Here is a 23,361-nt window from a genome sequence, read left to right on the forward strand (position 1 = left end):
TTAGGTAATGTTTGGTTAGTATTTAGTTTAATATTGGCTCACTATGGTAAGCTGAAACTAAGGGGTTGGGTTTAATTGATAAGCATTTAGTAATTTCAGAATAAGGACAAGGGTAATATGGGTTATTCGGCATGAGGAATCTGTAGTAACTGGAATAGAATTCCCTAGAAGCTTCTAGATGGGGGTTCAATTTAGAATTCCAAGAAATTTAGTAGGATAAATTGAAAAACAAGTCAGCCCCTTAGGGACTTTTAAGCAAAAACCAAAATTAAAAAAAGGATTGTAATGAAAAACTGAAAATCTGAGGGCTGCCCTCATTTTTGCCTATAAAAGGCAGTAGCTACTGCCTTGTTTTACAAGTTTCAGCCTCTGAAAATTCCCCCCCAAAAGTGTTCTACAAGTTTTTACAGATCCGAAGTTTGAAATTCAAAAATTCAAAAAAACAAAAAACTGAAATCTGAGCGAAACTTTCATCTTAGATCTTAGATTTCCAAAAAAAAATTCAAAAACAACACAAAAACTCAAAAAATATTACTGTTCCATTGAGGTCTCTGTATTCTAGCTCATCTGAATCCAAATAGCTTGAATTTTCCTGGTTTTGTTCAGTAATTGAAGTTTAAAAGTTCTGTAGTCGTCTCCGAGTTGAATTTGGTTTTGGTGCGAGTTGGTTGTTTTGGTTATTTGCTGGAGGTGTTAGTTGCCGGGTCGATTTTGGGTTTTGTGGTGCCATTCTGATTCTAAAATTTCTCCTGCTTTCGTTTGAATCCTGCTGTTTGTCTACAATTCGTTTCCTGGGTTTTGTGGTGCTGATTTGGGTCTAGATTTGCTGCTGTTGTTACTTGTTGTTCGTTGCTACTGAACTCTCCTCTTCATTACTGTAATCTCCAGGTACACTTCCTGAGTTCACTACCATGAAGATTTCAAGTTAAAAATGAAATGAAGATGAAGCATGCTTTGTTATAGATTCCATTTATTTTCAATACTTTAGTGTATTTCATTGTAATTAACATGGACTGGACTGTTTGAGATTTTTGAACATCTGGCGCTAGCTTTAATATAGCATAGCTTGCTCTCATGTGTTAGTTCGATTTTTGGTTAAGTGGAGACTGTTATGAGTTCTGAAATCATAGACATGCATCCATGATTGATAATTGGATATTCAAACTGTCATGATAGGTTAGCAGGAATATTGGTTTTAGCATGGTTAATTCAGATGTAGCTGTCATACCCACTTGAAGGTTAAATTCATAATAAGCTACTGATTAGAAGTTGAATTTAAAATAAACAGCTGGGTCGTGTTAATGTTAGATCGAACTTGCTTTGTAGTTTAAATGCAGTAAATAGTCTAATTACTCACCTACAAATTCAATTCACACATAAAAGTTAGCATGTTGAAATTAGCATGAATTCAGAACTGGTTATATGTTCACCAATAATTAAGGCTGTTGTGAGTTAAAATCAGTAGGCTAAGATTCAAATAACATCAGTATGAGATCTGGGCTCATTTAGGAGCCCAAACGTAACAGCCTCTGTTTGAACGGACCTGGGCCGGAATCTGTTTAAAGCTCAACGTTAGACATCCCTTTCCCCCTTGAAGGTCAAACCATTCTCCTTCTTTTGGGCTGTTTTGAAGCCCAATCTGCTGGAGATCCTATGTTGATTATTAAAGCATTTTGACTTAATATTGTGATGTAATACTTTCAATGATGGTTTAGTAACAATGCTAATTAATTAGGGCCTTTTCTTTATTTTTTAGAGACAATACATGATAGAAAAATTGTAGTCCTTTAGGTTGGCTTTAAAATAAAACGAGGTGCAACGCGCCAAATAAAATCACAAATTGCGTGGCTCTCTTTAATTACTTCTTAAAAAATACTTAGACTTCGGGACATGCCATTTAGTGAATTTCATGGCTCCCCGCAAAGTTAATAATACGCTAGTTGCTTTAGGCCCGGCATAATAGTATTACTTTCCTAAACTCGGGTGCACATTTATGTGACCCAAATCCAAATCTCAACGAAGTTGAAATGTGTCAAAAACCACAGGTGCATTTATGTGATGTGGTTTGAGACGTGTTTTCACGATGTTGCAATTCTCTTTAAAAATAATAATAAAAGCGGTTTTAAAAGTAAAAAGCACATGAGTTAAAACATGTTTTAAAATCAGATAACTATGCCAGATATAACAGTTGAGCGACCGTGCTAGAACCACGGAACCCGGGAATGCCTAACACCTTCTCCCGGGTTAACAGAATTCCTTACTCGGATTTCTGGTTCGCGGACTGTTAAACAGAGTCATATTTTCCTCGATTCGGGATTCAATCGGTGACTTGGGACACCATAAATCTCTCAAGTGGCGAATCTGAATCTTAATAAACAAATCCCGTTTCGATTGTCCTTTAATTGGAAAAACTCCTCTATGCCCTTGCGGGTGTAGGTAAAAAGGAGGTGTGACAGCTCTGGCGACTCTGCTAGGGACAAGAACCCAGAACTTCGGTTCAGGGCTCGAGAATTCGAGCCGGATGGCCTTTTGGTTCCCGGTACGTAGCCCCCTCCTCGACTCGAGTTGTTCGCTCGGGTACACAGTCTAGAACGTATACCTAGGTTTTGAACCTAGAATAACTTGACTTCATGCCGGATCCCTAGTAGGAACGCTTATTTGCATCACGTGCATATGACTTAGGGGACTCAACACAGGGGTTGGGTCCGTCTAGGACAAGTAACCTGAAATGAAAAAGACCATCCTGATACATCTTACGTGTTGCGTGTACATTTATTTGTCTCGGACTCGCATGCTGACCGACTTTTGAATATTTGGAACAGTTGAAAAAGAAAAATAGCAGTGTAGAGAGTTAATTACCTATTTTAGAAAAACCAATGTCCAAATAGTGCCGAAACTCTGCCGGATTTTTGAGAAAAATAAAAGAAAAAAGAAAAGTGTTTTTATTTTTAAAATAGTTTGTTTATTTGCCAATGGAAAAGAAAAACAAAAGAGTTTATTTTCAAAATAGTTTGTTTTAGGTGTCACTGAAAAAGAAAATATAAAAAAGAGTCCCGTTTTTCGAAATAGTGTATTTGCCAACGGAGAAGAGTCTTGTTTTCAAAAATAGTTAGTTTTATTTGCCCGAACTACGCCAGTTTTATTCCCACAGGGTGTGGGATACGTAGGCAACCCCCATCGGGTCCAACTTCCCTTTTTGCAAAATAGCCCAAAACAACAAAATTTTAATTTTGTCATGAATAAGTCAGGTGAGGCCATTCTTGTCTAAAACAAGCCGAATGTCCCTAAAAGGGCGCCGGAAGGCTGTTTTTGCGAGAACGGCCACCTTGGGTCATTTTCAACGGTTAACTGGCACAGCCTTAAAATCTTCTTCTCGAAGTGCTACAAGGCCGTATCCGCAAAACTGGCTGTCTGTTTTAAATTAGAAATTTGAAAAAAAGATAGTGTCATTTTTCCCTTTTAGGTCAAAATAAGTGATTAAATCACCTTAATAAATGTGCAGGATGAGCACGATTCAAAATGAACCTTTCTCAATCATGCATAAAATCCCTTTGGAGTTGCGNATACCCACTTGAAGGTTAAATTCATAATAAGCTACTGATTAGAAGTTGAATTTAAAATAAACAGCTGGGTCGTGTTAATGTTAGATCGAACTTGCTTTGTAGTTTAAATGCAGTAAATAGTCTAATTACTCACCTACAAATTCAATTCACACATAAAAGTTAGCATGTTGAAATTAGCATGAATTCAGAACTGGTTATATGTTCACCAATAATTAAGGCTGTTGTGAGTTAAAATCAGTAGGCTAAGATTCAAATAACATCAGTATGAGATCTGGGCTCATTTAGGAGCCCAAACGTAACAGCCTCTGTTTGAACGGACCTGGGCCGGAATCTGTTTAAAGCTCAACGTTAGACAGCCCTTTCCCCCTTGTAAGGTCAAACCATTCTCCTTCTTTTGGGCTGTTTTGAAGCCCAATCTGCTGGAGATCCTATGTTGATTATTAAAACATTTTGACTTAATATTGTGATGTAATACTTTCAATGATGGTTTAGTAACAATGCTAATTAATTAGGGCCTTTTTTTTATTTTTTAGAGACAATACATGATAGAAAAATTGTAGTCCTTTAGGTTGGCTTTAAAATAAAATGAGGTGCAACGCGCCAAATAAAACCACAAATTGCGTGGCCCTCTTTAATTACTTCTTAAAAAATACTTAGACTTCGGGACATGCCATTTAGTGAATTTCATGGCTCCCCGCAAAGTTAATAATATGCTTGTTGCTTTAGGCCCGGCATTTAATAGTATTACTTTTCTAAACTCGGGTGCACATTTATGTGACCCAAATCCAAATCTCAACGAAGTTGAAATGTGTCAAAAACCACGGGTGCATTTATGTGACGTGGTTTGAGACGTGTTTTCACGACGTTGCAATTCTCTTTAAAAATAATAATAAAAGCGGTTTTAAAAGTAAAAAGCACATGAGTTAAAACATGTTTTAAAATCAGATAACTAAGCCAGATATAACAGTTGAGCGACCGTGCTAGAACCACGGAACCCGGGAATGCCTAACACCTTCTCCCGGGTTAACAGAATTCCTTACTCGGATTTCTAGTTCGCGGACTGTTAAACAGAGTCATATTTTCCTCGATTCGGGATTCAATCGGTGACTTGGGACACCATAAATCTCTCAAGTGGCGACTCTGAATCTTAATAAAAAAATCCCGTTTCGATTGTCCTTTAATTGGAAAAACTCCTTTATGCCCTTGCGGGTGTAGGTAAAAAAGAGGTGTGACAATAACCCTACTGGTAGAATGGCTAGAGTCCCTCTCCACTCTAATCGAGGAAACCCCGGCAAGGCTATGGTCACCGTCTTGGCGTGACAATTCAATGTAGCGTGATAAGGCGACAACCAATCCATACCAAGATAACATCAAAGTCTACCATATCGAGAAGTAGAAGATCTACGCTAGTCTCAAGACTCCCAATGGTAACCACACGCGAACGATAAACACAATATACAAAAATAGCATCTCCCATAGGTGTGGACACATACATAGGAGCACTCAAAGAATCACGGGGCACAACCAAATATGAAGCAAAATAGGATGACACGTAGAGATAAGTAGAACCCGGATCAAATAGAATTGAAGCATCTGTACTGCAAACTGAAACAGTATCAGTGGTAACTGATCACGCCCAACTATTCCTTATAAAAAGGACTAGCGGTCGTTGCAAATATAATCCGGGTATTTAGCCCAGAGTCGAATCCCACGGGGAATTAACCTACCAATTACTTTTGTCAGACTCACTGAATTCTCCGTAATCAACTTCCCAGATATTTTGAATAACACTTGGTGATATTTCTACTAATATAACTGAATAAAATCAAGTAAACTAAAAGCTACTACGATTGAGTTGTAAATAGATAAGAGAAGGATCTAAGGTTATTATTTCCCCTATTGATGGAATCCCTTCCTGTTATGTTTCGCATAGGTTTGCCTAATCGTCTCTATCGATCATGAGCACTCTTACCACCGTAAATATCTCCCGAGTTATTACGACAATTTACTAGACGCACTCTCCCGAGTTACGCTAGTTGGCTTTTATTACAGCTCACTTAGATTGCACCCAAGGTTTCGTTATCCCTAATCCCACCTTTAAACCCTCGGTTATTGATTCCTCATATACTTTGGGAGTGGTTTGTTCAACAACTACCTAAATATGTACTCTCTCCCGAGTAATACATATTAAATAGGCATAGCTAATTGAGGATCCTATCAATTAACTACAACAAGAACGTAGTTGAACAAATGGAGATTAAACTGGGCAAACTATATTAACACAACAAGAAGTTCATCCCTCAACAGGTTCCATCAAAACCCTAGACTAAATAATTAGCTACTGATAATTGTGTTCACATAACAACAGCAAAATTCATCGTGAATGATAAAAACAAAAGGAACAAAAGTAGAACTCGATGTCGAATTATCCTCCTTGCCTCTTGCCTCTCTTTGCCTTGAACAAAACTATGAAAACCTTGATAATCTCTTTTTGGGCGAGCTGGACCTCTTATAGGTTTAGTGGAATTACCCCCAAACTTCCAAATTTACCCCTGAACTTTCTGCGCTCCGAAGTGACTAGCGCGGCCGCGCTCGAACCGCGCTAGTGTCCGCGTATATCGCCAAGTACACTGTCCCACTTTTTTGCTCTAGCGTGGTCGCGCTAAGGTCGCGCTTGGCCCGCGCTAGAGTGGATCAGCATTTTCTCTCTTCTTTTCTTTCTTCTTTCACACGTACTCAACTCCGACGGGCACCCCTTGCTTTAATTTAGCTCCAAACACTGTCCTAATTCCTCATAAGCACAACTTGCTCCTGCAAAACATGAAATTCATAATTAGAGCCATTTTATCATCATTTAACCTTCCTAGAACAGTGAAGCATAGTCAAGTTGGGGCATAAATAGTCGCCAAACTACATGAATCTATCCTATTATCAATAACAGCGTCAGATGACTCAGCCTCAGGCCTGGCTGGAAAAGCATAGCATCGGGGCTAGGCCCCACCACTTTGAATTACATCTCTAGGACGGGCCCTAGTTGGCTGGCCTCCACCTCTAGCAGCCTGACCTCCACCTCTAATGGCCTGACCTCCACCTCTAGCTGTCTGACCCCTACCTCTAGCTGGCTGAGCAGGCGATGAAGAACCCGGTGCCGGGACCATGGCACGAGAACCCTGATGCTGTGAACCGCTCGATGCCCGAGGGTAAAATCTAGCAATGTGTCGCGGATCACCACAAGTATAACAGGACCTCGATTGCTGAGACTGCTGACCCTGAAACTGACCATGTCGACCTGAGTAACCATCTTGGAAGCTTTGGAGCGGAGGTACACTAATAGGAGCTGGTGGTGCACTGTAGGCTAGCTGGTCGGAATAAGGAATATGAGGGCCACGAACACCTGAAGCACTGTGGGATGCCTGAGTGCTGAATGAAACGGTATGGGAGGATGGCCTTTACCAAAGGTACCCCTGCCTCCAGATAAGGCACCACTAAACCCACCAGAGTGATGAGGCCTCTTGTCAGATCCCTAACCTCCCCCCTGTGGAAGAACCATCTCGACTCGCCTAGCGACATTAGCAGCCGTCTAAAAAGAAATCTCACTCCCGGTCTCCTTGGCCATCTACAACTTGATAGGCTGAGCAAGTCCCTCAATAAACCTCCTCACCCTCTCTCTCGGTAGGAAGAAGAAGAATAGTATGATGGGCCAGATCCACAAAATGGGTCTCATACTGAGTGACGGACATTCTGCCCTACTGGAGACACTCGAACTGCCTGCGATAATCCTCTCTCAGTATGACAGGAAGGAACTTCTCAATAAATATCTAAAAAAACTGGTCCCAAGTAAGAGCAGGCGGTCCAACTGGTCTGGTTGATACAAAGTCCTTCAACCATATCTTGGCGGAACCCATAATCTGAAACACAACAAAATCAACCCCATTGATCTCAACTATCCCCATGTTCCGCAGCACCTCATGGCAGTGGTCAAGATAATCCTGTGGGTCCTCAGAAGGTGCACCAGTGAAGTGAACTAGAAAGAGCTTGGTGAACTTGTCCAATCTCAATAAGCCCTCAGAAGATGTAGCTGGTCCATCACCGGCCTGTGCCGCAACAACCGGCTGAACTACTCCAACTGGCTGAGTTGCTGGAGTCTGATACTGGGGAGCCATTTGCTCCGGGGTGTGAGTGCCGGGAGTCTGTGCTCCTCCCCCAGCCTTAGAGACGGCTGGTTCCATAAGAAGTGCACCGGCCTAGGCCACACTCTCCATAAGACCCACTAAACAGACTAGAGCATCCTCAAGCACTGGGGTGGCGATGAACCCCTTCGAAACTTGAGCTGGTCCAATAGGCACAGTCTGGGCTGGAACCTCCTCATCAAACTCCACTCGAGATTCCACTACTGGTGCTGCTGCTCGAGCTCTAGGCTGAGCTCTGCCCTGGCCTCGACCTCTAACTCTCGTAGGAGCTGCCGCTGGGGGCTCTGGCTACTGCTCAGCTGAAGAGGCAGTACGTGTTCTTTCCATCTGCGAGAAAACAAGAGTAGAAGAGTTCAATTAGCAATGATAGAACAAAATTTCACGACAGAGAAGAATAGAAGCGAAATTTGTTCCTAAACTTCATAGCCTCTAGGATATAAGTACAGACGTCTCCGTACTGATCCTCCTGACTCTACTAAGCTTGCTCGTGACTTGTGAGACCTGGGAAACCTGTGCTCTAATACCAACTTGTCACAACCCAGAATTTCCACCTTCGGGACCGTGATGGCGCCTAACATTCCACTTGCTAGGCAAGCCAACGTTAGAGAACCGTTAAGCCAATTGTTATTCAATTTCAATAGATAAAGTCAATTAAGACAAATTAAAATAAAATAGAGTGCAGAATAACATAAATGTTCATAATATCTACTACAATCCGGATCTAGAGTCATAACTCACGAGCTTCTAAGATTTTCTACAAACAGTTAAAAGAAATACAATTCTTTTGAACGAAAAGAAACAGTAAAAGAGGGAAAATAGAAGGGGACTCCAAGGTCTGCGTACGCCAGCAGATCTACCCCGAGTCTCTAATGTGCAAATCCAAGCTGTTACGCCTCACGAACAGCTAGGGCCAGTACCAAAGTCTGCACAAGAAGCGTAGAGTGTAGTATGAGTACAACTGACCCTATGTACTCGTAAGTGTCGAGCCTAACCTCGATGAAGTAGTAACGAGGCTATGAAAAGACACCCACGTAATAAACCTGTGCAGATAACAATATATGTACAAGATAACAATAAATAAAAGCTAAACATGTACTATTGGGAGGGGGACATGCTAAGGGGATACAGGATACGAGAAATACAGCGTAAATGATAACCAGAACAGTCAATATGCCTTTAACCAGTAACAACAATTAAGCACAATGAAGAAAATTATACGGCATCACCCTTCGTGTTTTTACTCTCAACCTCACAATAAAACAACGATACTGCACGACATCACCTTTCGTGCTTTTACAAACAATGATAATGCACGACATCACCGTTTGTGCTTTTACTCTCACTCTCAGCATAAATCAATATACACGGCACTGCATCACCCTTCGTGCATTAACTCTCATAACATGGCACGACATCACCCTTCGTGTATTAACACTCACAATATGGCACGACATCAACCTTCGTGCATTAACACTCTCCCTTACCATATAACAATAAACAAGTAACAACAGGGAGATAAAATAACAAGAACAAGCCTTACGGCGACAATGGTTCCACAATACCAATCTCAACCTTAGAAATAGTGCTCTATGATCACCAAAGCCCATAAACACGGTAAGAACGATCAATTTAACAAGTAACCAGTCTAAGCATGGATAACATGATCAAAGTAACCAATAATTACAAGGAACAAGCCCCACCCGCATGCTTTAACCTGACAACAACGCATAAGTACTCGTCACCTCATATATACGTTGTACCCAACATCTAAACATGTAGCAAATAGACAAACAAGTTCTAATCAATCAAGTCAAGGTTAACCACGATACTTACCTCGCTCAAAGGTCCACTCAAAGCTCAACCACAGCTTTTCCTTTCAAAGAAGCCTCCGAACCAATAGAATCTAGCAAATTACCAACAAAACGATTCAAATTAAGTCTTAGGAACTACCCATGATTACAAAGGATTCAATTTAGGTCAATATTGAAAAAGTCAACAAAAGCCAACTCCAGGGCCCGCTTGGTCCAAACCTTTAATTCAGACCAAAATCCGATTATCCATTCACCTCCGAGCTCGGTTATGTAATTTGTTTTGGAATCCGACCTCAATTTGAGGTCTAAATCCCAATTTTACAAAAATCCCTAATTCTACCCAAACCCCCAATTTCCACCATGAAAACACCAGATTTTAGGTTGAAAACTTATGAAATGTAATGAAAGATTGAAAGAAAATAGGTTATAAGTACACATAAAGTGTAGAACTAAAAATGTAGAATACGCAGTATTTTCCTACGCCTAGTCTTCTCCTAAAATCATACTAGGGTTTAGACTGAGGTATAGGGGGTTGATCCTTCACAATATGTCAACCACCACCGACCAGTGATTCCAGTCGCGGTTCATTTCAGACTTTCGCTTTCGCTTCACGAAGAACAAGTAAGTTCTCATTTTACGATTTACGCGCTATCTAATGTGTTTAGATTAACGTGTTCCTTCATTGGTATCAGATCCATAAGCTAATTTTCTGGTCTGAAAAATTATAGAATAGTTCTAAATTTCCGTATGAATTTAGAAACTACGTGTCTATTTTTTTGTACATTTACTGTTAAATTGAGAGGTTAATCTATTCAAACTTTGCGCATTTTTATCAGTTTAATTTGAAATTAGTTTTCAAATATGATAAATAGATAAAATAACATGTACTTTAGTTTATCTCAATGAACTTTGTAAATAATTTTCAACACTCATTTATTTGGATGTGCAAACTTTTGAATCTGCTAAGTTGTATATCAGCTTTTAAGAAACTGATTAAAACGAAGAAAAAAAAGGAGAAAGAGAATCAGTTTCTCTTGTTTTACGCCACGCCTGGTGGCTTCCTTCCTGGAGAGCCGGCTCATTTTTCTGTCTATTTACGTTACACGCCGCTAAAGGGCCACCGTCGGTCACCATCAAACGGATGGTGGCTGCTCTTGAAGCCATTTCAGATTCGGTTTAGAATCAAATAAAAATGGAGCTTGGTGCTCCATAGCCATGGCAGAGAGAAGAAAAGAAGAAGAAGATAAAATAAAGGTTTCTCTTCTTCCACAAAAGGCAGCGGCGGCATCAATGGTGAAAGAGAAGGAACAAGGGTTCTTTCAATTTTTAAATTTATTAAATAAATAAAAAAATGAAATATGAAGAAGAAGTCTTCATGTGTGGTGGCGGAGTATAGAAAGAAGGAGAAATTAGGTTTCTACGTTATAAACCATTAAAATAATACGTATGGGCATTATCAGATGCCTATCATATAAGGATTTAGAAGTCTTAAAGCCACCCGGGCTTAATTTTTTTTAAAGTTGGCAGTATTAGAATATTGGGCTAAAGGCCCATCTTGTTGCATTTCTTATATGCTTCTCTCTTTTTTATGGATAGATCTTCTAGATGGGCTAAAGGCCCATTTCAGTTTATTTAAATAAAAGAATCCTGATTTCTACAATTCAAATCAGCAAATTTAAGAATTTGGGCTGTTTTTTGGCCCATTTTTAAAAGTTTTATCATTTTATTTTGGACTAATGGCCTAAATAAAATTTAAATTCAATTCTATTTTTTTAACAAATTTCAGATTATAAAATTAGCCATATGGACATAATTTTCAAAATATAAATTTAGCATTTATAATCTTTTATGAAACTATAATAATTTTATTATCCCAATTGCTTGAAATGTTAATTAGTTTGACAGTAAACTTGCTTGTTAATTTGTTTAACATGCTTGAAATGTTAATTTGCTTATTATTAAATATGTTAATTTGCTTAACATTATACTTATTTATTAATTTGTTTAACATTAAATTTATTTATAAATTTGTTTAACATTACATTAATTTGTTAGTTTGTTTAACATGCTTTAAAATATTAATTTATTTAACATTATGTTTATTTGTTAAGTTGTTTAACATGCTTGAAATGTTAATTTATTTAACACTGAGTGTATTTGTTAATTTGTTTAGCATGCTTTAAAATGCTAATTTGTTTACATTATATTTATTTATTAATTTGTTTAAGATGCTTGGAATGTTAATTATTTTTAACATTACTCTTGTTAATTAGTTTATCACATGAATTATGTTAATTTACTGAGCATGATATAAATATTAATTAGTTTAAAATTAGCAATACTTGTTAATTTATTTAACATGTTTTATATGTTAATTAGTTTAACATTAAAATAAATTTTATTCGAATTTGAATAGCATGCAATAAATGTCAATTAGTTTGATATTAATTTTATATGATCCACATGGAATTATAAAATTACGATAGATAATTATGTTGTCTTAAACATGATTAAGACGCTTAGCTAGATAATTGAATAGGTTAATTTTCATAATATTTTAAATCTTAGAACATAGTGAAATTTTGACTCCATGATCAATATATGTGTTTATTAACTTAATCAATTGATACGTATGTATGTATGTATGTATGTATGTTAAACATCGTGCCTTGCTTTATTTTTTTTTACATGATCCTCATATTTTTTATTTTGTTAAAGAATGACTACTGCTTCGAAAAACATAGTTGATGAGCTCAACAAAGGGTTGAAACTCAAAGGTGACAACTATGAACCTGAAGCTTGAAAGTCAGTATGTGCTAGAGGAGCAAGAGGCTCTGGAGGCCACTAACAATGTCATGAATGAGCCTGAGGAAGGCAACACTGCTCAGCATAGGCATGAGCGTGAAGCCTATGACAGTTGAAAGAAAAATAACTCCATTGCTTGCATTACGTGGTTGAGCACCTTGGATGATGACATCCTAAGGGAATTTAAGGATCAACAAAGAGTTATGGATCATTGGAATGCTTTGAGGAAAAAGTTCGGTACTTGTTCCACTGCAAGGCTGCGATCATTAACGATCAAATTTGATTCATATAAGAAACGCCCAGAACATTCAATAAAAACACATATGAGGCAAATGGCAAATATGATCGGGGAGTTGAAAGATGCTGGTCATGTGTTGACTGAGGAACGACAAATCTAAGTTGTCATACGCTCTTTACCTAGTTCTTGGGGTCATATGAAAATGCATTTGACCCATAATGAGTTAGAAGAGGAACGACTTGAGGCTGCAAATCCAATAGCTGAGTTGCACATGGCAACAACCTCCAAAACCAAGAGTGATTCAAAAGGAACTGGGGAAAGAAGAGAGGGCCACCTCAAGCTTATCCAAATCAGCCTGCTAAAAGAGCAAAGACTGAAAAAGGCAAGAACAGACGTCCCGAAAGTGTCAAAGTTGCTAAAGTGTCAAAGTTCCTAGAAAGGTATTTCACGATGCTCGAATTAGTGAAATTTGTGTTTTTTGTTATGTTTTTTTTTACTGAATCTAATCCTTATTATAGACTCAGGAGCAACGGACCACATAGCCTAGCAATGCAGTGCCTTTGTTGAATTTCGGCAAGTTCCACGTGAAGCAAAGTGGATATATATGGGCAACAACAATAAAGTTGTTGTTGAAGGGATCGGTACATGCAAGTTAGTCCTCGATGGTGGTCGAGACCTAATACTACAACATGTTCTCTTTGCACTAACAATTCACCGGAATGTTATTTCAGTTTCAGTTTTGCTTAAGCTAGGATTTGACTTGTTTTGTCATGGTAATTCTGCCAAGTTGACTTTTGGTTCAACTTTATTTAGTATTGGTCATGTGACTGGAGGTTTAGTTGTTATGGATTTGGATTATGATTCATTAATAATAATGCTATGTTTGTTTCTTCACATAAATATGATAGTGATGTAAACATATACCATGCTAGACTTGGTCATATTGGCTAACAAAGAATACAAAGGTTAGATGAAAAAAGGTTTGCTTTCCAACATTGAATATGTGGAATTGTCCACATGTGAAAATTGTCTAGCTGGAAAATCTGCAAGAGAACCTTTTAGTCAGGCGACTAGAGCTCAATATCTTTTGTAATTAGTCCATTCGAACATTTATGGGCCTATGAATGTTAGATCTAGGCATGGAGCGAGTTATTTCATCACATTTATTGATGACCTTACCCGTTTCAGTTATCTATTTAATTTCCCACAAATCAGAAGCAATAAGTTGCTTCAAATGCTATATGAGCTTAGTAAGAAAATCAATTAGATAAGAAGATAAAAGCTCTCTGAATTGATCGTGTGTAATGATCTGGCCGGTCGTTTTGAGAGTATTGACCCTAAACCCCTATTTATTTCTTCCTCTATCTCATTTTTTAGTTTTGAGGCTCGTCAGGGGTTTGGTTTTTGGGTTCAGAGTGAAATGGGACTCATAGTCCCTAAAATGGAATTTAAGTCATAGGAATTGACCGTAGATTGAATTGTGTGAAGGCGACTCCGGAATGGAGTTTCATTGGTTCCAATAGCTCTGTATGGTGATTTTGTTCTTAGGAGCGTGTCCAGATGTTGATTTGGAGGTTCGTAGGTTATTTCGGCATTAATTGGCAAAAGTTGGAAAGTTGGATGAATTTTGTAAAGTTTGACCGCTGGTGGACTTTTTGATATCGGGGTCGTTAGGTCATTAGGATTGAATTGATGTGCAATTCGTATTTTTAGCATTGTTTGATGTGAATTAAAGGCTTGATTAAGTTCGTATTATATTTTAGGACTTGTTGGTATTTTTGGTTGAGGTCCCAGGGCCTCGGGTGGATTTCGGATGGTTATCGGATTGAATCAAAGTTTGTAGATTTCCTGAAGTGCACCAGTTCTGGTGTAATAGCACCTGCGTAAGATTGACCGCAGGTGAGATCTTCAGAAGCGAGCATTTGGTCGCAGATGTGGAGCTGGCCTTGCCCAACAGCGGTCACAGAAGCAGAACATTTTCCGCAGAAGCGCCTTTGCTTCTACGATGGCAGGAGCGCAGAAATGCTTTGGGTCGCAGGTGCAATCCTTGCACCACAGAAGAGGTTCCGTAAATGGGGCCCTTGTCCGAAGAAGTAGAGGCCCCGGACTTTAGTTTTTTCGCACCTGCGGTGGTTTTTCCACAGGTGCGGCGTCGCAGAAGCGACTCTTGGGTCGCAGATGCGGTTTGACTAGGCAGAAAAATGGCTAAATTGAGGGTTTGATCTCATGTTCATTTTAAGATGTAGAGAGCTCGGATTGAGGCAAAAATTTGAAGGATTTTCAGAGGAAACATTTGGGTAATTATACACTCATTTTTTATTAATATCCATTAATCTATCATTAATTTCTTCATTTAATTAAGGATTTGGGTGTGAAATTTGGAGAAAAGTGGTGAAAGTTCTTAGACCGAATTTTTGGGAATTGAAAGGCGATCTAAGGTCGGATTTGAGTAATTTTGGTATAGATGAACTCGATATCGAATGGTGTTCGTATTTTATAACTTTTACCCGATTCTGAGACGTGGGCCCGGGTCGAGTTTTTGGGGCAATTTACTAATTTCTTGTTGAAGTCTTGATTTCATTAATTGATTAGTTTCTTATAGTTAGATTTATAGTATGAAATTGCTTTTGGCTAGATTTGGGCCATTCGGAGTCGGAAAGTCGAGGGAAAGTCGTTCTTATTGACTGATTGACTTGAGGTAAGTGACTTTTTCTAACCTTGTGTGGGTGAAATTCCCCTTAGGTTTTGGTACATTTGTGATATTTGAAATACGTGAAGGCTGTGTACGCAAGGTGACTATTGCGTACACAGGTTATATGTTCAAAAATCCGGTTCTTGCTGAGTAGTTTTCTTTTAATTGCTTAACGGAGTTGCCCCAGCATGTGTAGTCATCATGTTTAGCCTAACGTCATATGCCTACGTGTTTTAAATCTTACTTGCAATTTGTGAAACTGATAGGTTTTAAATGTCTTTGCCTTATGTTTTGATGATCTAACAAACTTAATGTCAAGGACCAGATGGGGAACCTGACTCACTTGGACTACACTGCATTTAATGGATTCCAGCTAAATGTGAACTGCTGCAGCTTCAGGAGCTAGGAAACTAAACAAGGAACTGATACCCTTGTGGTTCTCTCATATTAGTACAAAGTCAATTGGACACAGCTGGAAATGAAGTCACTGCCTGCACTGTTTCTGCCGCACTGCACTGTTTCCAACGCCCACTCATTCCTTGACCAACTAAAGTACTTACATCATTTCAAGTGATGTGATCAGGGTGTACCAACATGAGTTTATATTGAAACATTACTTGAATGTTTCAGTTTCTCATTCAAGCCTTACGAAAAATAGAGAAATCAATCTTCACGAGCTTGAAGAACAAAGTTGAACGCAACTACGGACCAGTTACTAAAGTTAGCATGTTGTTCTCCTTAGTTGAGTTGTAACTTTGTGATTGTACTTATTGTATCTCCTAAATTGCTTAGCTAGAAGCATTGATTAGGAAATCCTCTTGTAAAATCTGTAAACTCTTTTGAGTTTATGTTGTGACTAGGTTTAGTCATAAGCAAAAGCCTTTGTAACTGTAGAGTGACAAAGTGGCTTGTGGTGAGAGCATCACAAGTTAGTAAAAGTCTTTGTAACTAGGAAGTCGCAAAGTGGATTGTGGTAAGAGTACTACAAGTTAGTTGAGTAAATTCTTTGTAATGGAGTCATTACAAAGTGGCTTGTAATAAGATTTTACAAGTTAGTGAAGTTGAAAGCCTACAAGTGTAGGTCGTGATTTTTTGATCCCCTTGTGTGGGATTTTTCCACGTAAAAATCCTATGCCTTATTTACTTACAGTTTTTCTCAGCAGAATCTCGTAGAGGACTAGGTACTCTACTGTTTGGTGACTCATACAAACTAACAATTGGTATCAGAGCAGGTTTCTCCTATCAGGCTAACACCTAGGAAGGATCCTCATGGCTGCTCCACCAAATTTTGAAGAAGGTCAATCTACATACCGACCACCCAGGTTCAATGGACAATACTATGGGTGGTGGAAAACAAGAATGCATGATTTTATCATGGCCGAGGATTCTGAGTTAGGGGATATTATATGCGATGGTCCTTATGTTCCAACAAAGGTACTGGAAGAACTTCCATTTTCAATGGCAAAAACCAGTAAAGAATACACTGACGCAGACAAGAATGCTGTGGAGAAGAATTTTCGTGCCAAGAAAATTCTAGTATGTGGAATAGGACCTAAAGAATACAATAGAATCTCCGTCTGTGACACTGCCAAGGAGATATGGGAAGCTTTGCAAACAGCTCATGAGGGAACCACACAAGTAAAATAGTCTAAGGTCGATATGCTCACTACCGAGTATGAACTCTTCAAAATGAAGGACGATGAATCCATTCAAGATGTTCACACAAGATTTACTTCCATCATAAATGAGTTACACTCACTTGGTGAAACCTTCCTAGAAACAAGCTAGTGAGGAAAATCCTCAGCATTCTGCCTAGCGCTTGGGAAGGCAAAGTGAATGCTATTACTGAATCAAAGGACTTACAGGAGNTCTCCTTAAAAAAGGGAGGTACATTCTCGGCGTTTGAAAAGTTGGAAAGCTTCTTTGACACTCAGTTGAGAAAGTGTTCTATGTGGGTGGCCTGAAGAACAGTCTCCTGAGTGTTTGTCAAATCTGTGATAAAGGTAACAAAGTAGAGCATTTATCAAAAGTGTGCACAGTTACCAATCTGGTAACTGGCCAAGTGGTCTTAGCGGCCAAAGGAAACAAGAACATCTACTTTGCTGACTATGAATCTCCATAAGGTGGTGATATGAGATTCTTGAAATTCGTTGATGATGTAGAACTTTGGCATGAAAGATTGGTGCATGCAAGCTTGTTACCTCCGAATAAATTGATTCAGAAGGACCTGGTCCGTGGTCTGCCAAACTCAAGATTTATCTGGACATTGGGTCACAGAACAAAGGAGGAGACTTTAGAGGTATTAATGGTCCTTGTCACGAAGAGTCAAGTGAAGATCAAATTGAAGGGAGAATGGATCAGATCTGACCACGGGACAGAGTTCAACAATGCCAAAATGTTTGAGGAAAAACAACAAACACATGCATGCTACCTAGCGAACAGGTGTATGGTCAGGTCCCTCTTGGACAAAGCCCACTATGAGCTGCAAAATGGAAGAAAATCAAAAGCAACTCATCTGAGGACCTTTTTTTTGAACAAAATGACATGTTCTCAACAGTGGGAAGGACCAGCTTGAGAAGTTTTGATGCAAAAAGGTGATAAAGGAATCCTTCTGGGATACTCCCTACAAAGCAAAGGCCACAAAGTCTACAACAAAAAGGGCACACTAGGTAAAGGGAGCGTTCATGCGCTATTCAATGAGATACCTCCTCTAACAAAGGAGGAAACAGTGATGATCATTAAAATGAACCATCTCTGGACCCTGGGAAATATCTGAGGTTTCAATTGGGAAGGCTGATATGATGTGTAAGATGAAGGAGAAAGGTGAAGGACAATGCAACATCCTCTTCCACTTCTCACAAAGAACCTGGCATTGAAATTGCGACCACTGAAGCTGAAGAAAGAATAAAGTACAGTGCAAGACACTCCACAAGTAACAGAACAAGGAGTGCAGGGTAATCCAACTAACCTACCAAGCTCCTCTACCAAACAAACCTCAGTTCCAAACTGGAAACTCAAAAGCTCCCATCCACCTGATAACACAATCATTCTTCTTCTGTATTTCCACTCCAGAATAGAATCCAAACTCAAGTCCCAAGGAATCATATTTGAAGCATAACAGTGTTCATCCGGTATTGAAGTCACTGGTGTGTCAAGAACAAGAAGACAACTCCACTAAGGATCAGTTTCGTAATGAGTTTATGTATATACGTAGTTGAGTTGTAATCTCGTTATCTGTTCTTCATTGTATTTCCTATTTTGCTTTCTCAGAAGCTTTGTCTTAGGAAAACTAAAAATCCGTAAACTTCCGAGTTTACGTTGTGACTAGGATTAGTCATAAGTCTAAAGCCTTTGTAACTAGGTTAGTTATAAAGTGGCTTGTGGTGAGAGCATCACAAGTTAGTTGAAGTCTTTGTAATAGGGTTATTACAAAGTGGCTTGTAATAGTGAGATTGCAAGTTAGTGAAGTTAAAAGCCTACAAGTGTAGGTCATGGTTTTTTTATCCCCTTGTGTGGGATTTTTCCACGTAAAAATCCCTTGTCTTCTTTACTTACAGTTTTATTAGCATTCTCAGCTTAACCTCATATAGGACCAGGTACTCTACTGTTTGGTGGACTCATACAAACTAACAATATGGATCTCTGTGGCCCTATGAGAGTGCAAAGCAGAGGAGGAAAAAGATACATTTTTGTGATAGTGGATGACTACTCCAGATTCACATGGACTCTGTTTCTCAGAACTAAAGATGAAACCATTGAGGTGTTTGTGGCTTTCGTAAAGAAAATCCAGTTGAAGATGGAGTCCAGAGTCGCATGCATTAGATCAGATCATGGGACAGAATTTGACATTGTCAAATTTGATGAGTTCTGCAATGAAAATGGAATCAGTCACAACTTCTCATCTCCCAAAACTCCCCAGCAAAATGGAGTAGTAGAAAGGAATTACAGAACTCTGGAAGAGATGGCAAGAACAATGCTAATCGACAGTGGAATTCCAAAGAACTTCTGGGCTGAAGCTGTCAACATTGCCTGCTACTTGGTGAACCGGTGCATGATCAGATCACTTCTGAACAAAACCCCCTATGAACTGTACGTTGTAAGTAGGTAAGGGAAANTGAATGGAAAGAAACCCAAGATGACTCACCTGAGAACATTTGGGTGCAAATGCTATGTTCTCAACAATGGAAAGGATCAGCTTGGTAAATTCGATGCTAAGAGTGATGAAGGAATATTTCTGGGCTACTCTTCTCAAAGCAAGGCTTACAAGATATATAATAAGCGGACTCAATGTGTGGAGGAAAGTGTTCATGTTATTTTTGATGAGTCTTATCCATCTTGTGAGAAGAGTGCTGAAGAAGATCAAGATGGAGAACCCTTACTAGTACCTGGTGAAGTCATTAACATGACAAACGGAAAGGCAGATATGATGAGTCAAGTAAAAGAGTTGAGTGAAGACAATATTTCCTCATCTTCAATGGAACCAAGTACTTCAATTACAACCACTGAAGCTGAAGAAAGAGTGGTTGATGCAGTTCAGGGAACTCCACCAGCACCTGAGAGAAGAACGGAGGAAAACCAGCCAAATGCACCCACATCCTCTCAAAATGAACCTCAGACGTCTAACTGGAGACACCAAAGCTCTCATCCGATGGACAACATTATTACTCCTCTAGATTCCGGAGTACAAACCAGGTCAAGAGCCAGAAATTCACTTGCCTTCTCAGCTTTTCTATCTCAGATAGAACCCAAGAATATCAAGGAAGCCTTGAAAGATGCAGATTGGATTGTAGACATGCAAGACGAGCTACATCAGTTTGAAAGAAACAATGTTTGGCACCTGGTACCTAGACCCTCAGATTGAACCATTATAGGAACCAGGTGGGTTTTTAGAAACAAGCTCGATGAACATGGAATTACCACAAGGAACAAGGCCATGCTAGTAGTTCAAGGCTACAATCAGGAGGAAGGGATTGACTATGATGAAATGTTTGCTCCGGTGGCTCGCATGGAAGCTATTAGAATTTTAATCGCTTTTGCATCTCATATGGAATTCACCTTGTTCCAAATGGATGTCAAAAGTGCATTTTTGAATGGACTTCTTAAGGAAGAAGTCTATGTGAAGCAACCTCCAGGGTTTAAATGTCATGAACATCCTGAATATGTTTTTAAACTAGATAAAGCATTGTACGGGCTGAAGCAGGCTCCTCGAGCATGGTATGAAAGGTTGTCAAAGTTCCTCTTGAAAAATGGCTTTGAAAGAGGGAAAATTGACAACACTCTGTTCTTGAAGAAACAGGGAAGGAACCTGCTCATTGTTCAGGTCTATGTTGATGATATCATTTTTGGGGCAACAACTGATTCTCTGTGTGAAGAATTTGCAAAACTCATGGGAAGTGAATTTGAAATGAGCATGATAGGGGAACTGAACTTCTTCTTGGGTCTTCAAGTAAAACAGTCCCCAAAGGGTATATCCATTTGTCAGCAAAAATATATCAGGGAGCTCTTGAAGAGGTTTGACATAGAAGCATCAAAGGTGATAGACACTCCCATTGCTACTTCCACTCAACTGGACATGGATGAAACAGGATCTCCTGTGAATCAAACCATGTATAGAGGCATTATTGGGTCTCTCCTCTATCTCACCGCCAGCAGACCTGATATTATCTTTAGTGTGGGACTATGTGCAAGGTTTCAATCAAATCCCAAGAAATCTCATTTGAAGGCTGCCAAAAAAATACTGAGATATCTCAAAGGAACACAGGACCTGGTTCTGTATTATCCCTCAGGTGACAGTTTTAATCTCATTGGTTATGCTGATGCAGATTATGCAGGTTATCTTGTGGATAGGAAAAGCACTTCTGGAATGGCTCACTTCTTAGGTTCATGTCTTATCTCTTGGGAAACAAGGAAGCAAAATTCAGTGGCTCTTTCAATAGCTGAAGCAGAATATGTAGCTATAGCATCCTGCTGTGCTCAACTTTTATGGATCAAGCAGCAACTGGAGGACTTTGGGGTACTCACTGAGAGTGTGCCCCTTCTATGTGAAAACACTAGTGCACTCAACATGGCCAAGAATCCAGTTCAACACAAAAGAATAAAGCATATTGATGTGAGGCATCACTTTCTGAGGGACAATGTGGAGAAAGGGCTGATATGTATGAAGTTTTGCAGCACAAAAGACCAAATTGTAGACATTTTCACCTAGGCATTAAGTAGGGAACAGTTTGAAAGAAACAGAGTGAAGTTGGGGCTTTTAAAGCCCAATTGAGAACCTGATTCCTCTTTATCTGGCTATGAAAATCACCTTCAAGAAACAACTAGCTAAAAGTGTTTTCTGGCCATGTCTAACTCACTTTAATACCGTTGTAGGTAAACACGCATGATGAGTATAGAAGCTGTAGATGCAGTGCATGAATGATAAAAGAGGACTGATTCTTTCAAATAAAAGGTAAAGAACCTGGTTCTTGTACCAAAGGTTAGTAGTTCTGTGCATCCTTTATAACACGTCTTAAAAAAGGGTACAAAACACAACTTCCATGTCATTCACCTTTTCAGATCCTGCTTTCATGTCTCTTCACTTCAAATCGTTCCGTCTCCCTCTGAAACGTTGCACTTCTCCACGCCCAACCGCCATTTCAGAACCGGTGCCTATTCCTCTCTCTTCATAATTATCCTCTCATCATAAAACACACTTTTCTGTTCTATCTAACCATAAGTCCTCCATTAGAATTTCCCAAAAAGCATTTTCACACCACTTTTCAAATGGTTGAGACAAACTCCGACCTCCCTGCCTTAGTCGTACCTATGGAGACTTCTGTTCCTACTGAGCCTTCCTTCCCCACTCTTACTCTTTCCGCTAAAGTCACACCTCACCCAGATTCCCCGTCTCTCTCTATTTCAGAAACCCCTAAAATTATTGCTTCGTCCTCTCCATCTTCTGAGGTTCCCACTAGTCAAAGACCAAGTGGAGAACAAGGTCAAAACCCTAAGGTCACTGAGAGTTCTACCATCGTTGCTACTGATTCCGTGGTGGCAGTAGTACCAATTGAGAAAGAGAATGTTGTAACCCTCTTTGTGGTGTCTGCTGATGGTGTACTGCATGACATGATCTCTTAGAAAAGCGAGGTACAAGGTGTAGGGAACGAAGGGGCCATTGTAACTGTTGAAGGCGATGCACTAGCAGATACTACTGGGCCCTCACATGAGGAACTTGATCCCTCTCCAGAGGACCCAAGTCAAGGCTCTCACTCCCAGGACAATTTTGTTCCTACATTCGCTGCTATGCCCTTGGAAATACAAGAACCTGAAATGAGGTCCAGTGATGAGGAGGACCTAGATAACGTGGCTCTTGATGCTTTCATAGTTAAGCGGAGGGTTGTGTCCACTCCTGAGTCTGGAACCAAATGACCTACTACCAGGCTTCAAGCTAAGGTGGCCTACGATTCTGCCCTTCAAAAGAGCAAGAAAAGCAGTAAGAAGAGAAGGAGGAAGTTGGTGAAAGACAGTGTACCCGTAAGTGATGAGGCGGTCCCTGTAGTAGAGGTGGAAGAGGAAACTCCAGATGAACCTGGTTCACTGGTTAGACGGTCTCCGAAAAAGAAGAAGCCTGCTTCAATAGAGAAGCGGTCAACCTCTAAGTCCAAGTTGAAGGAGGTGGTGAGTGAGTTCTCGATGTCTGATGAGGATGTGTTAGTCAAATCCAAGAGAAAAGGAAAATTTAGTGGTGAGAAGTTCGGCAAACGCTAGTCAGAAATTGTTGAGGAACCTGGTTCTGTAAAGAGAATGAGAAGTGAAGTCAGCCTTGGCTCTGAACGCCTGAGGCATCAAAAAGTTCTGTTGGGTCGTATGTTTGACCCAGAAATCTCTGAGATGGCTGGCATGCGCCAAATACTGGAAATGGTTGAGTTTCAACGCTCGGCGCATTTATTCCAAATAGATGCACCTAGGTGTATGAGGATGAGGTACAAAGCTTCTTTGCTAGCCTCTTTTCCGTTGAGACAGACCACATCTGTGCTTTGGTGAATGGAGTGGACATTGTGTTCGATGTACAGTTGCTTGGAGA

The 23,361-nt window shown here is 39.6% G+C and overlaps 1 protein-coding gene across 1 annotated transcript; it reads left to right on the forward strand.

Moving 5' to 3' along the window:
• LOC109224310 lies at nucleotides 22,104-23,045 on the forward strand. The gene is made up of 3 exons (XM_019388897.1): nucleotides 22,104-22,361; nucleotides 22,416-22,612; nucleotides 22,718-23,045. The coding sequence occupies exons 1-3, from the start codon at nucleotides 22,104-22,106 to the stop codon at nucleotides 23,043-23,045; spliced, it is 783 nt and encodes a 260-aa protein (XP_019244442.1).

Source organism: Nicotiana attenuata, chromosome 3, assembly GCF_001879085.1.
Source record: "Nicotiana attenuata strain UT chromosome 3, NIATTr2, whole genome shotgun sequence".
NCBI classification, from domain to species: domain Eukaryota; kingdom Viridiplantae; phylum Streptophyta; class Magnoliopsida; order Solanales; family Solanaceae; genus Nicotiana; species Nicotiana attenuata.